A 22,489-nucleotide genomic window follows, 5' to 3' on the forward strand; every position below is an offset into this window, starting at 1 on the left:
TATTCTTCAAGTTCCCTTATGGCTCCTTATTTATGATCCTGTGTTTTCATCCAAACTCTTTCATTTTACCAATGGGAATTGTGAAACAGAAAAATTAAGTGGCTCGTTCAAGATCATCTAGCTAGTTACTGTCAGAGCTAGGACTAGAAAGCTGGCCTCCTGAGACTCAGTTTTGTTCTCTGAAAGGAAAGAGACTATATATGGTACCCATTCTAGAGCTCCCTAGGCTGGGAATGTACATATGACATCTTTAGCATGAAGGACTCAGATGAAGCGGTGGCAATCAGGCTGGCAGATAAAGTGCTCAAAAGGCTAATGAAAGAGTTGGAGTCACCCAGGAATGATGGCTGAGGAGTAAGAGCAGCAAATAAGTCAAATGGGTTTGCAATTGTCAAAAGTTCATGGGTAAGATACAGCCCAAAAGAAAAAGAGGTAGAGGTCTGATGGGCTCCATGGAGAGTACCAATGCCCTTCTCCCCACCCACATGACTTGGCATTTATCTGCACATTTACTCATACCGTTAATAGCAGCATTTTAAAAAAGGAAGGCAAGATGGGCATGTATTTTCATGGACAACAGAGGAAAGTCATTGTGATGGTTTACCCCTGAAGTCACTGACATAACACTAAGATTATTACTTACTCCAAGATTTTTCCTAGTTGATCAACATCGGAACTTCCACGAAAAAGAGGCCTAAAAGAATAAAGAAATATTTAAGCATGGGACTTTTTCATATTATATTTCATTTCTACTGTCATCATAATCTATGAACAGAAGGAAAAAATTGCCCACAAAAGATCAAATTGAAGGAAGCAAAGGGTATTCCAGAAGCATTCTGGATGCAATTTTGATTCAAAAGTACTTTACACCAGAGGGAATGCTAATATTAGAGCTTCTCCTCTCATGCTTTATTTTTTTTTAACCTTATCTTCCCTTTTAGAATCAATACTGTGTATTGGTTCCAAAGGTTAGTCAATGGGGGTTAAATGACTTGCCCGGGGTCACACAGCTAGAAGTATCCATGGCCAGATGTGAACTTGAGATCTCCTGCCTCTAGGTCGACTCTCAATCCACTGAGTCTCCCAGTTGACCCCTCCTCTCACATGTTCAAACTCAAGGGGAGCCAGTTGTGGTGGTGGACATCTATCATCTCTGCTATTGGGGAACCTCAAATGGGTGAACTGTTTCTGCTCAGGAGTTCTGAGCTTTAGTAGGTTAAGCTGAACCAGTTTGTATACTAAACTGGAAACCCATTTAGTGAGCTACTAAGAGTGGAGGACCACAAGCTGTCCCAGGAGGAGTGAATCAGCCTGGGTAAGAAATGGAGTAGGTCAAAACTCTTCAGCTAATCAGAAGTGGGATCAGACCTGTAGTATAGCCACTGCACTTTCAGTGAGGATACGACAGGGAAATGCAGTCTTAGAAAAAACAAGACAAAACCAAACCACCCCAAAGACAGAAGTCATTTCGTCACTTTCAAAACCAGGGGAGGTTTCTTAGAAAACAATTTGTTTTTACACTCTATTATATGTAGTCAATAAAACCACCATCTCCACTTCTTAATTTTCCCCATGATTCAAGCATGGGAACTTGGACTTGTTTTAAGATGTCTCTCTGTTTCGTCTCCTTGTTCAGTTGTTAAATGTTGCTTTTTCAAGTCATTGAACTTGGGAAACCAATCTTTTTCACTACCATCTTCAATTTACAATGGCCTTACATGAGTTGTCTTCATATCCACTGCTCTGTCCACATTGACCCCCGACTTGGAATTTTACCTCATTTAAAATATAAAACTCTCATTTTGGCCTCTAGCATCCTACTTGCCTCTTTACCTTGTCCTGCTCATTAACTCCACCAGTTGTCTCTGGTTTATTCAAAATGATTTTCCTTTGTGTCTTTATGTTCTCTTGTTTTGGGCCCATTGCCAAGATTCCCTTCCCACTGCTCTCCTGTGCTTTTAAGAGCCTCTCTTTAGCTAATCTATTATCCTATGATTAAATGACACAATGAGCTTCACCTGCCAGTCTAGGACAGCGAGATACCTAGCCAGGACAAGAACCTCAATCTTCAAAGTTGTTTCCAAATTCAAGGGTCTCCCAGCTACAATAGTGTCATCCAACTTAAATAGAGAGGATTCCAGTGGGCTGAATATTAATTTAGAAAACCACAAATGATCACTATCATTATTTTGTGTTTTCAGTTATTTTGATAATTATGCCTCAACGACATTTTCATCGCTTCTGGCTCCACTTGGAATTTTTGCAGGCAAGTTGGCCTTGAGTTTGATACCTCTTTATATCATGACTCTTATGATTGACCCTTCTCTCCACTTCCACTGAAGCCATCCCACTTCAGTCTCTTGTCTCTTCTTATTTGTGTTCCTTACCCACTAAATCTATCTTCTATATTATTGCTCAAATAGTTTTTGCTGATTTGCTGTTAATATGACCCAGTAGCACTTCTCTATTAAAATACTGAGGAGTTCCTCAATGCTTACTGTATCAACTTCTGATCATGGCTTTACAACTCTTCACAATCTGGTCCTAACCTACCTGTCCATTCTTATCTTACACGAGTCGCTCTAGGAGAGCCTACATTTTAGCCAAAGTCCAACAAAGTTCTCCCCATGCCCGTGCTTTGGCTCAAGCTATTCTCAGTGCCTACAGTGGCCTCCTTCTCCGTGACTGTCTTCTAAAGCCCCTTCTTTAAAGGCCTGGTGCAGTGTGGCTCTCAGTAAAGTGTTTTCTGACTTCCTCTCTCCAGGCAAAAGTGAGCTTTTCTCTCCTCAAATTTCTCGTAGTCTTTGTTCACGCCTCTTCTGTACACGTATCTCATTCACCCTTCAGTATGGTGACCTGGGTAGTACCTGTCTTTGTTTTCTCAGCCTAGCATGGTGCTTAGCACACACTATTTAATAACTATTTGGGGAGCTTGATCAAAGGGTCAGGAGTCCAATATTATCTCTCAGTCCTAGTTTAGATGTCCAAGTATGGTGATACCATCCTCACACAGATCGAGCAATGGCCATCCATCTATTGTCAGCATAGAAATGTATCTGATGGACAACTAATACTGAAGTTGTATGTGTGTTTATCCATTAACTTTGGTCTGTGTTTCCATATTGAATTAGGTTCCAAAAAGGAATGTGTACATCGGCCGTGGAGCCTTACGGACTTGTCCTGAATGGCCCAAGAAAGTTAGCGTGTGGGGGCTTTTATGCTGAGGCTTTTGAAGCAATTGTAATTTTTTTTACAAATGTACCAATCCAGAGTCCGTAGACCCCGATCGATCACTCTGGAAATATACAACTCAGGAATGGATCAGAGAGAGATAAAGGCGGTATTATTATTTTCATAGTATTAGAAGCTACACATGATGGAATCATTTGTCATTCTAATGAACCCTGCTGCCTCCCTCTGGGGTAAAAGGGCCCAGTCTAATTAGACTTCATCATTTAACCAAACTGATAGAGCTCCCCAGTCCTCCATCTGTAAGAAATTCACATACTCCTTCCTTGAAAAGGGATGCTAATAAACGGGAATAAAGTTGATTAATAACATTTTCCGTATAACTTCCTTCCCAGAGGAAGAAAGAGATTCTGTAGAGGACGAGAATCTTTTTATAGGGCTCACAGCCAGGGATCCGTCCAGTTCCTTCACTGTTCTGTGTGTCCCAGAGAAGTTTCAGAGATTCTTGTTTCTCAGAATCCCACCCAATTCCAATAGCCCAAATGATTAAGACTGGAGGTATGACTGTTGAACGAGGTGTGGCAGATCTCCTTCCATGTTCCACTTCTGTCCAGGCCTGCCTGGCCCGTGAAGACAGGCAGAACTGTCAAAACATCGGTGACAGACGGATTCATTTGGCACCTCCAATGTTCAAAGCCTCGGCAAACAGACCAAACCAAACTATACATAACTACTGTATTGTCGACCTAAGGTACTCGGGATCAGGAAAAGCTTAGCACAGTCAATAATAAATAACCAAGAAATGCTCACGGAGATCCCACCATGGATGATGCATGGCACGAAGGGCTGAGGACTTTGCATTTGAACTCCCAGTCCATGAACTTGCTTGCATTTCATAGCCAATGTCTTTAAAGAAAAATTTTTGGGGGAGATCAAATCTGTGATTTTATTGGCTTAGGAATTTGTGTAAAGGAAAGACACTCAACTAAAGAAGGTGGTCTTAAAGAGCTGCCTATGGTGCTGAGGACTGGATGACTTCTACATTGGAAGTGATGACTTGTGAAGAGCAAAGAATGACTTCCATGTCCCGAGGAAGACTTTCTGTGCATGCCTGGGGGGAGCTAAGCCCTTGGCTAAGAAGCAGAAGGGTTTTGACTTGCTTGACAAAGGAATTCCTGAGCTGAGCCAGTTCATGGGACAGATAGTTCAGTGCAAGCAAAGAGGTACAAGCCAGTAGGACAAGGGCTGAGGGAATGGGCTGGCATCAGTCTGAACTGAAAATACCAGTTAGCTTTTGAAGCTACACTTCAAAGGTTCATTCTAGACTCTGGGATCAGTGCATCAATTCATATTTGATCAGAATGATTAGGCTATTTGCAGTGGTTTTTTGAATAAGCTGTATCCATCCATGGCAGGAGTGTCAGATGAACAATGCCCAAGTAGAAAGAGTAATGAATAGCATTCCTTGATGAAATCTTGGGCATGTTATATAGAAATTGGTTGAGGATGGCTCCCAAGATGGAAACATTCTGTATTCTTTATAATTGCTGGCATTTTGTTAAAACCTGGTCCTAATAATAGCTGACAAGAGGATCAAAAATTTATATGGTGTCTGAGACTTGATCAAGATCTTTCTATTATCTCATTTGAGCTTGATAACTGCAATTAATACTGATATGATTATCCTCATTTTACCGATGAGAAAATAATCCTTGGAAGTGAAGTGATATTTGCTTATATAGTCAAATAGCCAAGTAAGTGTAAGCATCAGGATTTGAATCTGCCTATATCCAAGTCTAGCACTTGATTCAACTGTAATCCTACACTCCTGTGGAGTCTTGTGTGGACAGGCAGTCAAGTAGGACTCGTCAGAGAAAGCTACCTTTTATTTCTTTGTTAAACCCCCATAATTTCTAATTTATCAATTCCACAGCAGAAAAGCAATAAGGACTAGACGATGGGGGTTATGTGACTTGTCTAGGATCACACAGCTAGGATGTGTCTGAGTCCAGATCTGAACAGACTCCAGGGCTGCATGTTTTTTACTTCTATAACAACGGAGTTTAAATATTGAGATCCTCCATCGCTGAGGTTGCATACTCACACAATCACAGTATCAAGGCTATGTAATACAAACAGGGGCGCAGGTAGGAAATTCCTACTTATACAAGCAGGGAAATGCAAATGGGTGACTTTTTATGGAGGCCTTTCCCAAGGCTGACATCTTGTCCTTCTTCCACAATATAGACAAGAAAGGTTTGGGGCCAAGTTAAGGAATATTTCCTAACTATAAGAAGAATAAGTAGAAAGGGCTACTCTGGGAGCCAGTGGGATTAACCTCGTGCTGGAGACCTAAAAGTAATAGCCTGATATTTGCACCAGGGTGATCATTTAGAGTCTGCATCCCCAATCCTATCACCATTGACCCATGGGATCAAATTGTTGTTTTTCTTCTGCGTTTCTGCTCCCACAGTGGATGTGGAGAGTGTTCTTTCTCCTAAGTCCCTCTGAATTGTTCTGCATCGTTGCATTGTTGCTAGTAGAGAATATTATTATTTTCTGTATAACTTAGGATCTAGAACTCTTCCAGGCTCATTGTAGGCTGTGGGAGAAATACTTGTTTGTTGAATGACTGCTCCTAGAGAACATGGGGAATCTTTTTAGGAAACCAGGTTAATCTGGATCTAGGCAAGACATGTTTTTCAGCCCATGAACATGGTGTCCATGGTGAGGACAACCACAGGGTTTCTTAGGATCATCCTAATGAAAAGAAATACTTATAGGAAACAATCTCATCAGACTAGAGTCTTGGGTACACTAGACAATAGACTTGATAATTACACAGCAAAAATGATATTCTTGAAAAGGCAGCAATCTTATTAGCTAAATTTTTATGTCTTCCTTCTCTATGCTTTAAATTAGGATTGTGATGGTATACTGTGTTGTAAGAAATAACAAACAAGTTAGTTTAGGAAAAAACATGGAATGATGTATATGAAATTATGAAGGTTGAAATATGCAGAACCAAGAGAATATAAAGCAACAGAAACATTTTTTGAGGAAGGATCTGTGTATGACCACCTCTAGAGAAAGAACTTATAAACTGAAATAAAGCATAGTTTTGTATATACATATCTATCTTTTTTGTCAAACAATGCCTTCTCTGATGGGCGAAGAGGAGGGAGGAAGTTAATGGAATATTTTAATGTAACAAAGAACAATTATTAAATATTAAAAGGGATAGCATTAGGGACACAATGAAATAAATTATGCAGTGTGCCTAACTTTGTAAAAACAATCCTTTTGTAACAGAACACAACTAGAGGTAATTACACTGTATCCCATCATATGTTACCTAAAATGGCAGTTTAAAAAAAGTATATGCTTCCTGACTTCCTTGCGAGTGGTTCACTAATGGTTTAGTTGAACAAAGGCTTTTATGCTAGATCACAAATTATTTCCCAAGGAACTCCATTATCTGTACTGAATCCCAATTCCAATCTTACCCAGGTTTCTTTTCCTTTCACAACGTTATGTGAAAGTGGTTTATGTTATTCTTTCTTCTTTAACTATTCATTCTCTATGCTCAGTTCTTGAAATTTTTTCTATTCTAGTTCTCTACTCTTCTCTCCTGGCTTTTCTGTTTCTCTTATTTTGATCAGAATCCTGCCACACTTGCTAAAGTAATGTTTATCCTGTCATGCCCCTGCCCAATAAACTCCACTGGCTCCCTATTACCTCTAGGATTGTACTTTTGATACTTAAACGTCCTTCATGACCTGGCTCTAGCCTCCCTTTTTAGGCTTATTATACATTAGTTCCCTTTGCACACGCTATGGCTCTTTTTGCTTTTGCACAGGCTAGCTTCCGTGTCTGGAATGTCCCCTCTTCTCATTTCTGCCTTTTAGATAATCACTAATTTCCTTCAAAGCTCAACCCAAACGCCACCTTCTCTATGAAGCTGTTCATGATCCCCTAGAGGCCACTGCCTCACTGTCTGAAATGACACTGCATTTTGTATAGTTTACCTACCTAGATGTAAGTGTACAAGCTGTCTCTCTCTACCAAATGTAAATAACTTGAGACCAAGGACTTTGTCATTTATGCCTCTGTATTCTCAGCATTTAGTACTGTACCTGGCACACAGTAGGCACTTAATACTTATTGGTTGGTTGCTTGATAATGCCTATGGGGATTAAAGAAAATCCTTCTTTCTGTGCCATTGTTTTAATGAAACTGGTCAGACCTGCTTTAAGGAGTTGAACAATTTGTTCAAGTAAATGTTACTTTACAAAAAAAACCAACCAAACAAACAAACAAACCAAAAAACCCCCTGAAAATTCAGCATTCCGACAAGTCTTTTTTCTTAAAACAAATAAACAAACAAAAAAGGTTAAGAGATTTCTGAATGATACCTTTGAATCAGTTCTTGTGCAATTTTCTTATAGTCTATAAGGACAAAGTTTTTATCACATAAATATCTTTAACATTATTTAAATAAAATCCTATTTCTCATAAGCCAAAGGGAGAGTATAAGAGTACAATGGCCAAGGTACCTTCATTTTGTCTCTAGGGAACATCTATTCTGCTCTTCCATCACCTTAGGCTGTTTCATGCCCAAACAAGTATGATTCTTGGGAATTTTTTTTTTGGGGGGGAGGAGGATTTTCCTCATAGCTTACTTCATTTGGTATGAGATGAAGCAATACTTCAAAAAAATTTTTTGGGGGTATGCGTCATCTTTTGAATGCTATTCCAGGGCATTCTGATAATTTCATATGGCAGAATAGTCTTATCTTGATTTATTACTGAATGACTATTATAGAAAAGGCCACTTTGGAGGACAAGGGTAGCCTTCTTCTTGAGCACGGCTGACAACAGTGTTCAAAGTATTCTACTCAAACGACAGAAAAATAACTATTCACTCATTCCTATATCCATCTCTTGGATGGTGATCTCCTGAGTTTTATTTTGAAATCACTATTTTACTTACATAGTATATATTATATATATTCACTTGTGTGGTGGGGAATCATCTCACAGGCTCAGAAGTGCCATTCCTGGTTCCAGCTAAGTATAGAGATAAGTGTTGGCCGGCCTGCTTCATGCCTTGTACATCCATTCAGTCAAAGGTCTTGCTCTCTGAGATATGGTCCTTTGTTGGCAGAGTAGCTGGGAGAGCTTATTGCTCAGGGGATGCACAAAGAGGAGTGGTCTACCTCTTCAATCTCTCTTCCTTTCCCACTTTGAATCATGTTAAGACCAATCTGAGTTGTTTCCAAAGGGCCAAGTAGAGGAGAGGTGGCTGGTCCTATTCCCTCACTGTCCTCTAATGGCATCTGTCTGGGCAAGCCTGAACTTGGGTTTGGGTGGCTTTTTGTTGTTTCTTGATCATAGGTGAAAAAGAACCCATCCCAAGATGGGTATGTCCAGGATGGGAGGAGACCTTGCAAATTTGAGACCGAGAGGTCTTTGGTCTCATTGGATCAGAGTTGAATGGTGCCAGGGGAGAGAGAAGTGCCCAAGCAACTATTCCAGAGCTCTTGGAGAAGCCAGGGACAAGAGGGTTGTCTTAAATATGGATGCTTTCCAGAAGACTTGGATAGTCAAGTCTTGGTACTCCACAGTTTGAGAACTCACTGAATTTGGTACTCGATGCATTTTGGCAAGAAAAAATTGTCATGGTGTTTGGTGCTGCTTGGCTTTTGATGCATCTCCAGGAAATGGTTGATGTTGAGATCTTGGGAAGTGTATACCCATTACAGCCAAAATAAAGGATCATGTGTTAGCTCAGGAGCATAAAGAATAGCTCAAGATGGAGATGCTGCAGGAACTTCAAAGAGAGCGGCCACAGTCAGTGGCTGGGGAGTTTTCTTTAGGTGAGGAGTTCCATGAAGGCAGGCACTGTTTCATTTGAATATTTGTATCTCCAGTGCTCGGATAGATTGATGGGAGCTTAATCTCCTTTCCCCTAAGGATTATTTACAGCCCAAAGTACCTGTTCATCCTAAACAACCTCCTATTCAAAAGGATAAATGTGAATAATTCCAATAGATGCTATCTCCGTATAAAAGGTAAAGCTTCATATTGTCTTGAACAGAAGATTGTTTCATGTTCCTTCTACTACAGGCACAGTTTCAATATAATATCTCCTTTACTACTTATTAAAATCTTTATGGTGACTGTCAGCTAGACTACTGGGTTTAAGGCTTTCATTCATTAAAACAAATAGCTACAAAATAGATGAATAGCATTCATAAATAACACCAGGGAAGAGTGGAAAAGAGCATTCAGAAATGGGGCCTGTTTACCAGTAGATGAGAAACTTTTGCGCTTTTTATGTTTGCCAGAGAAAGGAAATGATTCATACACAGTGGAAGAAAAATGGTGTCTCATTTTTGATTAATCAGTCATCATCCTTTTGTTGTAATACAGTGAGGGAGTCTTGGGGCAGGTGGTAGGACACGTCTCTCTGTAACTTGCATTTGCCTTGTAGAAATATTTGAACTATCCTTTCTTGTTAAGAAAGACAATTGTTAAGGACAATAGAAGGGCTCTTCCTTCTTAATAAAAACACCTGTGGAAAAATATCACCCAGGGGAATTCTATGACTTCACTGCTCATTCTTTGGCAGAGTCTATCTATAGTTCCTCTCTGTTGAGACACAGAATCCCAAGAGTTGGGAGGACCCTTTGTCCAACCCATGCCTAAAAAAAAAGAGATCCCTTCTAAATTGTTGCTGGTAAGTGGCCATCTAGACTTTTGCTGAAGACCCCAGCAAGATCCCCTTGCTTTGGAGGCATCCCATTTCACCTTTGCGGGCTTTAATTATTAAGAAGCCTTTCCCTGTCTCAAGCCTAAAGGTTCCTTCTGCTGACTTCTTCCTAGTTCTCCTGGTTCTCCCTTTTGGGATCCAGCAGAACAAAGCTAATCCTTGATAAATCTTTCAATTTCAGCTTCTAAATCTTCAATTTCCACCATTAGATTTGCTATTCTATTTATCCAGTCTAATTCTAGTTCTCTCATCAGCTTGGCTCATCTCCTTTTGGTCATGTTCCATATTTCACATAAAATTGATTTGAGAATGATCTCTCTCTCTCTCTCTCTCTCTCTCTCTCTCTCTCTCTCTCTCTCTCTCTCTCTCTCTCTCTCTCTCTCTCTCTCTCTCTCTCTCTCTCTCTCTCTCTCTCTCTGCCACTACCTTTCAATGGGATGATCAAATGAAATAATGTGTATAAAATGTGATATGAATAGTAGCTCTGATTGCTGTTGTTCAGTCATGACTCTTCTTGACCTTGTATGGGACATTATTGGCAGAGATACTAGAATGGTTTGCCATTTCCTTCTCTAAAGATTATATGTATATAGCATAAGCTTTGCATTCCATAAAGATGTTTAATATATGGTCCTTACTCTCAAGATGAAAAGAGGTATAAATACATGCAAATAAGACTCATAGATTTTTAAAGTTACAAGGTGCCAAACTGATTAAACTAAAGTTTAATTTAATTAAATTAAGTTTAATTCTCCTATTTTATAGCAGAGGCAATTGAGAACCAGGCAGGTTAAGTGAATTGTCCATGGTGACTCCAGTCGCAAACAGGTAGAACTCAGGTCTCTCAATTTCTCATTCAGTGACATGACTTCTTTAACATTTCACGAAAAGTGAACAACACTACAATTTATTCCTCTCTTTTTATACTCTAGGTTCCAGTCCTACTGCTCTACCTGCTATTCTACAAATATGGTCCATCTCCCAACTCTGTACCTCTGCCCTGGCTGTTCCTGATGCCTAGAAAGAACCCATTTTCCATCCCTATCTTTTTGAATCCTTGGTTTCCTTTTAAGACTCAGTTGGTTTACCATTTTCTTTATGAAGACTTCCTTGGTACTCCATGCTAGGACACCCTCTCCCAAAATTATCTTGTATATATTCTATATCTATTCCTGTACATGCTTGCCTTTTCCTTCCTGAAAGCATAAGCTCCCTGAAAGCAGGTATTGTTTCACTTTGGTCTTTGTACAGTGTCTCAAACATAGTGATCACATACATGCTTGCTGATTGACTGATTGAATATAAGGTGGTAGAATAGAAAATATTATGTTTTAATGTGCTAAATGCATGGTAATGATTATAGGATTATATGCTAATAATTAAATGATTAATATTTTTAATATAATTAAATGATTATATATTAAAGGAGAGAAATCATGGATTGGAATGGAGGAAATAGGACACGAACAGGGCCTTGCAGGTATTATTTTATTGTTGAATTGGGACAGAAAGAAAGGAATGAAGCTGATTCCAGATTAAGGGAATAACATAAGAAAAGGTATAGATCAGTCAGGCTAGAAGGAGAGGGATGGATGATGGAAATTGAAGAGGTAGGTTGTGACTGAAATGAAGGCTAAAAAATTAGGAATTTAACCTGAAGATAATGAGTTTTGGGTAGAAGAGTGGTAAGAGAAATGTGTTATTTTAAGAAGAGATATCTGACAGTTTGTTTGGAAAAATTAAAAAAAAAAAAGGCTTGTCTTGTCTTATCAGGTAGGAGCAACAGTTAGCTGACCAATGAACAAAGTGGGGACTAGGCTATTGGAAAGGAAGAGCCAGCATGGAGACAAAGGCAGTGAGGGGCAGTGTGGCTTAGCAGACAGAAAGTTGGTCTTGTTGGGTTTGGGTCCTACCATTGGCACATGCCAGCTGGGTCACCCTGGAAAATAACTTAGCCTTAAGTTGACCCAGGAGCCTCTCAAAAACTAAGTCAAAGATGAGTTGTTGATATTTATCAGTGGAAATTTTCCACACTGGGTACTTCTTTTGATGATGAAATAACAGGTCTGAACTGATGGTACTTGGTGAATGATTAGATATGGTGCTTTGTGAACTTAATGTGCCATACAAATATAAAATAATAAGAGCAAAAAAAAGGGCAAACAAAAAAAGACCAAAATAAAAAATTAGTAAAAATAACAACAATATAATGATGATAATAATACGGGAAAATGAAATAAAATTATATAAAATTTAAAAAATAATTAGAATATAATGATTATGATGATGATAAAGAGAGAAGAGTGAACATTAAAAATATTTCTGGGTGTTGAGTGGATAATATTTGGTTCCAAACAAAGATTGGGGACTGCTTAAAAAGTAATAGTAAAACTGCCTTTTAAAAACAAATTAGAAAACAGAAAGATAAAAAAGACCAATCTTTTAAAAGCTATCTCCATTTAATATATTCTCTAAATCTGTATTTATAAGTTATCCATATCCTGCCATGTGTTATTAAAAAAAAAGGCAATAGGGCAACAAAGCAGTTGAAGAATCTCTTGTTATATTCCTCTAAAAACCTATCACCAGAATCAGAATTGAAAAAAATAATATCCTCATATAGAGAGACAATGTAGCATAGGTGATAGCGCCATAACCTTGCAGTCAGGAAAACTTTGGTTCAAGTAGTTTCTAGCACACACATCATGTGACTATGGGAAAATTACTTAATCCTGCCATACCTCAGCCAGTCCTCTAAATAAATTGCAGATTTATATTGGAAGAGGAATTTTCCACACTGGAAATTTCCTAGCTGCCCCTGCCCCCATGAGAGGGATCCAGACTCACCATTCAAAAATTGAGCTGCACCTCCATCCACACCATTTTTTCCTTAAATGTTCAAAGATGATTTGTCTATTCTGTCCTCCATATACATCACTGTTCCTGCCTAGAATGGTTTTTTATTCCTTTTCATTAAAGCCATGACTATCTTCTTCTTTCTCCCCAACTCAAACCCCCTTCTCACACCCCTTGAGGATTTACAAAGATATAGATGTAAATAAGCCTATTTAAATTTTTGGGGATCTCTCCCTCCCCCTTTCCATTGGTACTGTATAACTATGTATAGTATACAATTGTCATTGTATACTATTATCTCCCAACAACCAAAGGATGGTGTGGAGCACATTGTGGTCATGGCTGCCATCTTCTGTTCCTGGGGAACTACAAAAGAGAGGGGCATAAATGATGTTATTAGAAAAATGTACAATCAAGTAAAGAGATGTTTAGCATGTAGCTACATGGTGTTGAGGCAAGAAAGAGTGACAACTGACAGACTTCCTATGGACACCACTGTCTTCTCATCTGAAAAATACCAAGTGATCTAAATGAAGGTTTCCAAATCCCTCCTGGAATCACCAGTTTCCTTTCAAGAATCAGTTCTGTAAGAAGCCTTTCTTGATCCAGTAGATGCTATTGCCAGCCCTCCCCAGACTATCTTTTCTCAATAGAATCTAAACTTTCTGAAGGTGGGGACTATTTCATTTTTGTCTTGTAATCCCCAGAGTTTGGAGGATAATTGTCAGGTACAGGGCTAATGCTTAATAAATGTTTGCTGATTTACTAGCTGTGTAACTTTATGAGGAATATATAAATGGTTAGTGATCTATACAGTGAGGTCAAAGATCTAATTTTTAGAAGGCTTGAAAAAAATTATATTTTTTAATAAGCAAAAAATCCACTTTCTTCTCCCTCCTCTTCCCCTCACTCATAAAAACAGAAAAAAAATTACCTGTTACAAACATGTATTGGCAAGGAAAATAAATGTGCATATTGACCATCTCCAAGATCATTGGAATTATGAAAATATATTCTTTGCTTATCATACTGTTTTTTCTAGAATGACTCAAGCTCCTAGTTTTCAAGGCTAGCCAATATTTATCTGGCTATTTATGCTCCATGTTCCAGTGAAACTGGATTTCCTTGATCTTTTCCAAACTCTTTAGGCTATCTCCTGTCCCCTGCATTCATTCCCAACCTTGGGATGGGATACATCCCCATCTCATCTTTGATTTTCAAATTCCTCTTTCTCTAACTCAGCTCACCCAGATCCTTGGCAAAGAGGTTAGTGTTTTCAAACTATTCCCGGAGAATTTAATTGATTTCTCTTTTGCTCCCTTCAATCCTTACCTTTTATTTACTTATATGGACATATATATATATATATATTTCTAGTTTCTGTTTCAAATACAGAGACTGTGTGTCTTTGCATACTCAGAATCTAGCAGAGTGCTCTACATATGGTAGGGTCTTAATAAAGGCTTGGTTAATTGAATGAAATATATCTTGTTTTCTATATTATCTAAAAGTTCTCTGAAAGGAGGAAACTCCTTTTCTGTAGAACTCCAAACATACCGATATTGAGACTGACTAATGAATGAAAGGTCATCTCACAGGCAAATATTATCACAGAGGCCAAACAGGATATGAAATACCACCTGTGCACCTTGGGTTATTCACCTCCTTTCAGGACTGCAAGAAATTCTAGGAAAAATGAGTAGCAGAGGCACAAGGGAGAAGGGGAAATTAAAGAAGAGGAAAGGGTGAGGGAGGAATCAATAGACTAAGCAGGAAGATGGGTCTGTGGAGAAAAACCCAGAAAGAAGAGAATGAAATTAAATAAAAACTCCAGAAGGGCCATGGCAGAAAGGCTGAGGAAGAATATGAATTCTGTAGAAGAGAGTCAGAGATATACAGATTACCAGACATCTGGCATTCAAGGGGGAATGACAAGGCCACGGAGGGGACTGTGGTTCCAGTGGAAATCAGTGACAACATAACACTAAGGGGGGAGAAAAAACCCCAAATAAACCCAAAGATCTGTTAGTCTTTTTCATATGACCAGACATGAATATTTTATTTTCTCCACAGAGCTTTTGTGAACAATGAGTAACTTCCTCTAAAGAAAGGGCTGCCTCTCATTTCAAAATTGAGTCTGATAGACCATATACCATTTCTGAAATGACATGGCATAACTCACTGATTAAAAATGTCTCTTCAAACTCCAAAAAGTTAGCCTAAGTCTGTATGTGACATATCATAGTCACCCGAAACTCAAGGGGCTATTAATTCTATAGGTTCATGAGATTTCTCATCTTAAGGATGGCTTTGTGGGGCCAAGCCTATGTCTAAAGAGTTTGGATGTGTAATTTCACTAGTGGAGGAAAGGGAATTCCCAGTGAGGGAACTCCCTCTACCAAAGCAGATGAGCAACTATTCTGAAATTTGTAATCTTAAGACAGTTGTCCTGACAATGAAATTAAGTTACTCCCCTGGGGCCCCTACTGCCAGAATGTGTCCAGGACTTCCTGAATGTGAGGCTGGCTCCTGATCCACTCATCTGTGCTTCCTCTCATTTATTTATATGCCCGTGTACAGGCATAAACTGATATATTTCTTATATTATCCCATTTATGATGCATGCTAAAAGTCAGAACTTCTTATTTTATTTTTTTGTATTATAATTTATTTTTATTGAAAACTTTTATTTAATTAATTTAGAATATTTTTTCCATGGTTACATGATTTATGCTCCCCCCCCCCCCAGCCGATGCGTAATTCCACTGGATTTTACAAGAACTTCTTATTTTGAGGAAAGCTTTAGAACAAAGGTGAGAATTTTGAGTAAATTTTAGAAGAATGTATTTTTTTCCTCTTATGGCAAAAATCAACCATATAGTTGTTAAGAAGTTGGTGGGAGGGAGGGGAAAAAGAAATGAAGACATTTGTGGCCTCAGTCTCATGTCCCTGCAGGCAACAGAAAGCTCAAGAGGGGCTATTGAGGAAGCGTCTTTTAGGCTCTTCAGATGAAAGCTCTTGTGAATTTTGAGAGGCTGTCGGTTGGGTTATCATGACTCTTGACACAGTAAGGCCTGGTCAGCTGAAGGAGAGTGGGTTGTGGTGGGGAAGGACAGAGTTAGAGATAAAGAGCGAGGGTTTTCTGTTGTGTCAGAGGCTTGTATTCTAAAGTCTTTCCCAGCATCCCTCAAGCCTGCCGAGAGCCAAAGGTGTCTAGATGGATCCAGTGGGAGGACAAATCAACATTCTGTTGTGACCCCAAGTTCCTCTGCTGCCTTGTAACTACTGGTATAGAATCAATGATGTACAAGCAGTAACAGCAGGTCACATTTAAAAGTCGGTGATGACTAGCAAGGGAAGGGAACAAGCATTTGTTTGATGCCTTCTATCTGTGAGACATTGAGCCAAGCACTTTACAAATATGAATGCATTTAATTAAATAAATTAATAAGAATTGACTAATGCTTAGTGAAAAAGAAGGGGAAGAGTCAAAGATGACCTTCGCAATATCTGAAAGGAATACTGGAAGCCTGGTGCTACAATCAAACAAAAAGAGCAAAACTGAGAATCAAGTTTCAGGGAAAGACAATGAGATCCTTCACTTTGGATGTGTTAAGCTTGATGCAGATCTGAGCCTACAGTCAGGAAGACTCCTCTTCTTGAGTTTAAATCTAGCTTCAGCCATTTCCTAGCTGTATGGCCCTAGGCAAGCCACTTAACCCTATTTGCCTCAGTTTCCTTGTCTGTCAAATGAACTGGAGAAGGAAATGGCATATTGCTCCACTCTTTGTCAAGAAAACTCTAAAGGGGTTGTGAAGAGTCAGACATGACTCAAACAATGGAATAAGAAGAAGCTTGATGTAGCACCCTGGAAGCAGGTGGTGGGAAATGTGAGAAGGGATAACTGGGGAGAGGTTGTGGGTGGGAATGCATTTTTGGGAGTCTTCTGTATGGAGGTGAAACTGAAACCTTGCAAATAAATGAGCTCACTGTGCTAGGGAGAATAGAAAAGAAAAGACTAAGACCAAATCTTTATATATTAAGAGAGGAGGGGAGGGAGGAAGAGAATAAAGAATCTGAAAAAGGAGTCAGAGAAATATAATCCTTGCAGTCTGTGAGTCTGAGTGGAAAAGGTCACTTAGTGCAGGACCTTGAGAGTGAGGGAATCTCGAAGGAAGGGGCTGATGGGCAGAGCTAAATGCTACAGAAAGGTCAAGCAGAGATGAGGCCAAGGAAATGGCCCAGAAGTCATTGGTAAATGGGGAGAGAACAATTTCAGTACAATGATGAGCATGGAAGCTGGAGGACAAAAGGCTGATGAGGGGGCGAGGAAGTACAGGCAGAGTGCAAACTAGGATATCTAGAGGTTTTACAGCGAAAGGAAGGAAAAGAGGGTCATCGTCTGAGGAAGCAGCAAGGTCAAAGGAAGAAGGTTTTTTTTTGAGGATAGGGGAGATGTGAGTATATTAATAGGCTAAGGGGAAGGTACCAGAATAGGAGTGAAACAAGAAACATGGAACACAAGGATTGATTGCTGACAGGTAAGATCATGGAGGAAACGAGAGGAAGAATTAGCTTTTGTAAAGAAGAGGGCCACCTCTTCCTGAGACTAGCAGGCAGGAGGAATGGATGGGTCAAAGGCTGTAAGAGGCTTATAGTATAGTGGAAGAGCAAAATCAGGGGAGTTCCCATCTGAGTGGACTCAATCAATCAAGCAGGATGTGAGGTTCATTTTCAGCGAGGTGGATAGGGTAGTTCTGGGGTGTGAAGAAAGAATTTCACAATATTTCAAGCCCAAAAGGACCATTACAGGTATTGAAATGGAAACCCTGAGAGGCTAACTTAACTTGGCCAAAGGCCATGTAACCAGCTAACTGACGTTGACCCCAGATCTTCCCATTTGAATCAATTAATTAGTAACATTTATCAAACACCTACTAAGTGCCCCAGACTGTACTAAGTGCAAAATCTCAAGTTATTTCTTCTATCATGAGAAAAAGTCTTGTTCATGATCACTCTGGTGGGGAATAACCGAGGAGAACAGTTACAGATGGCCAGTCAAGTAGCAAGTGGTAAGCCATGGCTGCATAATGGTTAGTGTTCCATAGAATGAGCTTATCAGCCTTGACTCAAATGCAAGTAACTGCAGTGAAACAAGAGCCTTTTCCCTTTTCCTTCTTAGCATTTGGAGGCTATAAGGTACACTGGATTTAGAGTAACACCTGGATTCAGATGGTGGCATTTCCTACCTGGGAAAGTCTCATCATCCCTCCAGACCTTGTACTGGAAGACCTCTAAGGTTTTTTTCCAGGTCTGTCATTCCCAAGCAGTGGTGAGGAACCTTGGTAAAATAGGCATAGGAGGATTCCTCCAGTATAGGTGGCTTTTTTAGGAGTCAGGAATAGAAGACTGGGTGGGCAGGGGGATGAGGAATTCAACTGGTGATGAAATTGTGAAGCCACAGTTTCAAAAAATGTCTAATGATGATAACACTGAAAGCTCAATTTATAAAGCCTTTTGGAGTCTCGTTTGAGTAGGAAATGCTGGTGATTCCTTGGCTTGGCTAGAAAATTCCTTGGGGGAGTGGTGGTCATGGAGACTAGGCTGGCTGAGAGATGAGGGGCATTCCAGCTCAAAACCAGCATTTCTCTATTTAATGATAAGACCATTTGCTCCTTTTCTCTGGACAAAGTTGAGTTTCAAGCACTCCAGGTGGACCTGGAGAAAAATCCTCAGTTCTGTGAGTCAGACACTTTCTATAATGATCCCCATCAACACTCTTCCCAAAACTTTTCTTCCTGGTACAGAAGATAGTGTCATGGCACTAGTCAAGAGATCTGTTCATAGTCTACCTTCCTACTCATGGGACTGTAGGAAAATTGCTTTACCTCCTTGTACCGTTAGTTCCCAAGTGTGTAAAATGAGGCACTTTCTGCTTCTTCCTAGTTTTCACATGGATTGCAGTTCTTGGGGCATCTGGGGCCACAGTGGGAGAAGTTATTTTAGCCTAGCAGCTGATGATTAGGCAGGAATGAGCAAGGTGGTCTGTGCCAGGGATGGGTGGCCCTGGCCCTGGTCAGATGTTTTGGGCATGGTTCCAAGGATTGGCTGAGCTGAAGGAAGCTTGAAGCTAAGTTGTTTTAAAGAGGTCAGTCTGGGGAAGTGAGAAGGAGTTGGAGTTGTAGACTGTGGGCTGCGGAGAGTGGCAAGAGCAGGAGTTGTAACCAGAGTTCAAGCTGGGGTTCAAGGCATGGAGGAGTCAAAGATAAGCAGGATAGAACTGCTGGGAACTTGTCTCTGGAACTATGAAGAATTATTCACTTACTGAATGCTATCTGGTTTCATGCCACCTGCACCAGGTACATTTTGAAATGCACAGTGGTATAATAGGAAGAGCACAGAGCTTGGAGGCAAAAGCGATCTAGCTGGTTCAAATCACACTTTTGGAGACTGTCAGCTGTGTGACCTCCAAGGACAAGTCACTTAAGATCTTTGAGCCTCAGTTTCTTAATCTGTAAAATGGGAACCATATCATCTAGTATATCTACCTCTCACAGGATGGTTGTACAGTTCAATGTCAAGTACTTTTTTAGTTTTAAAACATAGTTATTATAATTAACAATTATTATTTCAGGGTACAGTGATTATAGTAGCCAATGGATAGTCCCTCAAAGGAGTCATTAATGGTCACCCCAATTATATGCCTCATATTTATACTAATTGGAGGTTCCCCCCACTTCCTTCCCCACCCCCCACTCTCATTAATTTGTATCTGCTGTTAACAAAAAGCCATCTTCTAAAATTAAAGGTCATAATGTTCATTTTTTAGGGGGTGGAATACAAAATCAGGAAGTTTTAAAATGGAAATATTTGGCCCAAGCAAGTGGCTATTTTTTTTTGAAAGGAAGTTTTGCTAAAAACCAAAAGTACCACTCATATAACATTACAAATGATCCAAAAATGTCCTTAAATTGGATTCAATCCTTGGCTATAAATACTAAGAATAGTGGAAGACCAATTTACTCAACCTTCCTTTTAAAAAATGATCTGTCTAGGCCTTAGGGACTTGCAAATTTGGGTGGTGACCTTTGAATATGAAAGATGTTTGGAAAGAGAATGCTCTATGCTTTACTTGCTTATAGGGCTAATTTCCCCTAAAAAGCTGACATTCTTCTTTCGTTATTTTTTTTTTAAAGATGACCACCAAAGGGCTAATCTTTAATTTTGAGATGGTTTGATTGACTGATGGATAGATGAATTTAGTGGTGGGATGGGTGAACACTTTTTGGAGACAGCCTGCTTCCCATTTCCCACCTGCAGCACTGTTTCTGGACTTCTCCATTATATGTTCATGCCACGTTCCTCCCTTCTGCCTCATAACAGCTTTTGAGATTTTTTTGTGTGTTGTCTTCTCCTGTTATAGATAGTAAACTTCTTGAGAGCAGGACCATTCTTCTTTGTATTTGTATCCCCAGTCCTTAACACAGTGTCTGGCACATAGCAGATGTTTAATAAATGTTTATGGACTATTGATTCCTATTTATTGATTATCTAATAATGCAACATTTTCTCAGTCAAAACAGTGTGATGTTTACACATTTTTGGACTAAGCCTCAATTTGAGCAATTATCATTATTTATTAAAAATGCCATTTATTATTGCTAGTGAAAGTCTGGACAAAGCAAATCAACTTAAATGAAGTTTTCTGCCTGCCAAAAAGGCTAAAAAAAATGCTACAAGTCTACACATTTTCAGATGCTTATTTGTACTTTATGAGCAAGAAACATTACTCCCCAGAACACATTATAGGAGCTAACTCTGTTCTTTTTGTTCCCATTGATCACTACTTGATAATGCTAGAGTGTTTTGCTATTTCCTTCTTGAGTTCATTTTGCAGATGAGGAAACGGATACAAAAAGGGATAAGTGACTTGCTCATGGTCATTCAGCTAGTAAGTGTTAGAGGCCAGATTTGAAATTAGGAAAATAAGCCTTCTTGATCAGAGCCCATTGCTCTATCCACCTAGGTGCCCCCATAGGATTATGGGATGTCTAGAGTTTGAAGGAGACTTAGAGGTCATCTAATTCATTAGTTCTCAATTTGTTTGCCTATTTACTACGAGAACTCAAGAACCTATAAGTGCACTCATCATCATAATTTTGAATTTGATTTGGGTTTGGGAGTAAGACCTATGATTTCACTGGTATAGGGAGCTTCCAGGTGAGGAAATGACTTCTGCTAATGTAGATAGGCACCTGCTTGGTAATTTATTGATCTTAGGAGTTGCCTGGGACAATGAGAAGTTCATTGATTTCTAGTATCACAAAGCCAGAGTATGAGAGGTGGATTTGAACTCTGGTCTTTTTGACTCTAAACATGGGCAACTTTATTCAGTATGCCATAATGTCACCTGCTAGGAGAATAAGTATATCAAATGAAAAAAGATAGATCTTGGTTTCAGAGAGAAGCTTAGAGTCATTAAAATAACTTTTCAGTTTGTCTCAGAGGCCTGCCTATTCAATTCTGGGTCTAACTCACTGTCCATTTGCAATATTTGTCTACGGTGTATTTACAGAATTGATGAGTCCTAAGGTTTACCCATCCAACAGCACATCATAATCTAAACAGTGAATGATATTCAGCTACTTGTCTTTTTTCTAAGTGAACATGAAGGTCAAACTTTTTCAATCTCATTGGGAGGTTCTGCAGTGTTCTGGCTTTAAAGCAGACAGAAGCATCTGGAGGACTGTCATTAAAAAAAAAAAAAAACCTATTGTGGTATCACAGAGCCAAAAATGTGAAACAGACACTGACATCAAAATTTTGATGTTTTGACGGTAGAGATCAATCAGTCAATAAACATTTATTAGGTGAATATAGTTTAATTGAGTATATATTAGCTTCCTTTTTTTTAATTTTTGCATTACTTCATATTTATAGAGAATCCCTGAGCAAGGATATTTATCATGGGGTATCTTTCACGGAATCGTGTATAATTTCTATAGAAGTCTATCTACAAAATTTTGTCTATTCCTTCCCCAAGGGTGCCCGTAGTAAGATGATTCTTATAAAAAAATTTACATGGGAAAGTAAGCAGATGAGTTAGTAGTGATTAAAATTCTGTTAATTATCTTTGTTAAAAAAAATCAATAATAAGGTCCAACATTTTTTGCTACTTGAATCAGGTACATTTAGAAACACATGGTGGTATATAACAGGAAGAGAATGGGGCTTGGTGTCATAAGAGATCTTGGTCAAATTCCATGTCTGGGGAATAACAGCTATGTAACCTCCATGGACAAGTCACTTAGTATCTTTGAGCCTCAGTTTCCTAAGTGAGCCGTATACTATCGAATATGCCTACTCCCCACAGGATGATTGCCGTTGACACTTCTTCCACCTTCAGATAACTTAAGAACTGATCTCTCAATACTCTCAAAACTGTGGCACTTCTAGGATGAAGTTTTTCTATGGGTACCTGATCTAATCTAGTGCTTCTCCCCTTCTTCTTCAAGACCACTGACACTTCCTTCATAAGCACATCTGGGTCTATGATATTCAGAGTCTATATAGGGTGGCTCTCTTGATTTTAATGGGGAAAATAGTTTATTATAACCATTGTTGCAGTATTTTTACATCCTTTACTTAGTTGCTGTCCTCCTTCCAGGC

The 22,489-nt window shown here is 39.2% G+C and overlaps 1 protein-coding gene across 1 annotated transcript in view; it reads right to left on the reverse strand.

Moving 5' to 3' along the window:
• Positions 1-22,489, reverse strand: part of CDK6 (cyclin dependent kinase 6) — a 278,423-nt gene that overhangs the window by 17,766 nt on the left and 238,168 nt on the right. The window contains exon 5 of the mRNA XM_056800208.1: positions 644-694. Within this exon, the coding sequence (XP_056656186.1) occupies positions 644-694 (51 nt within the window). The remainder of the gene's footprint in view (positions 1-643; positions 695-22,489) is intronic.

This window comes from Monodelphis domestica, chromosome 5 (assembly GCF_027887165.1).
Source record: "Monodelphis domestica isolate mMonDom1 chromosome 5, mMonDom1.pri, whole genome shotgun sequence".
Classification (NCBI taxonomy): Eukaryota; Metazoa; Chordata; class Mammalia; order Didelphimorphia; family Didelphidae; genus Monodelphis; species Monodelphis domestica.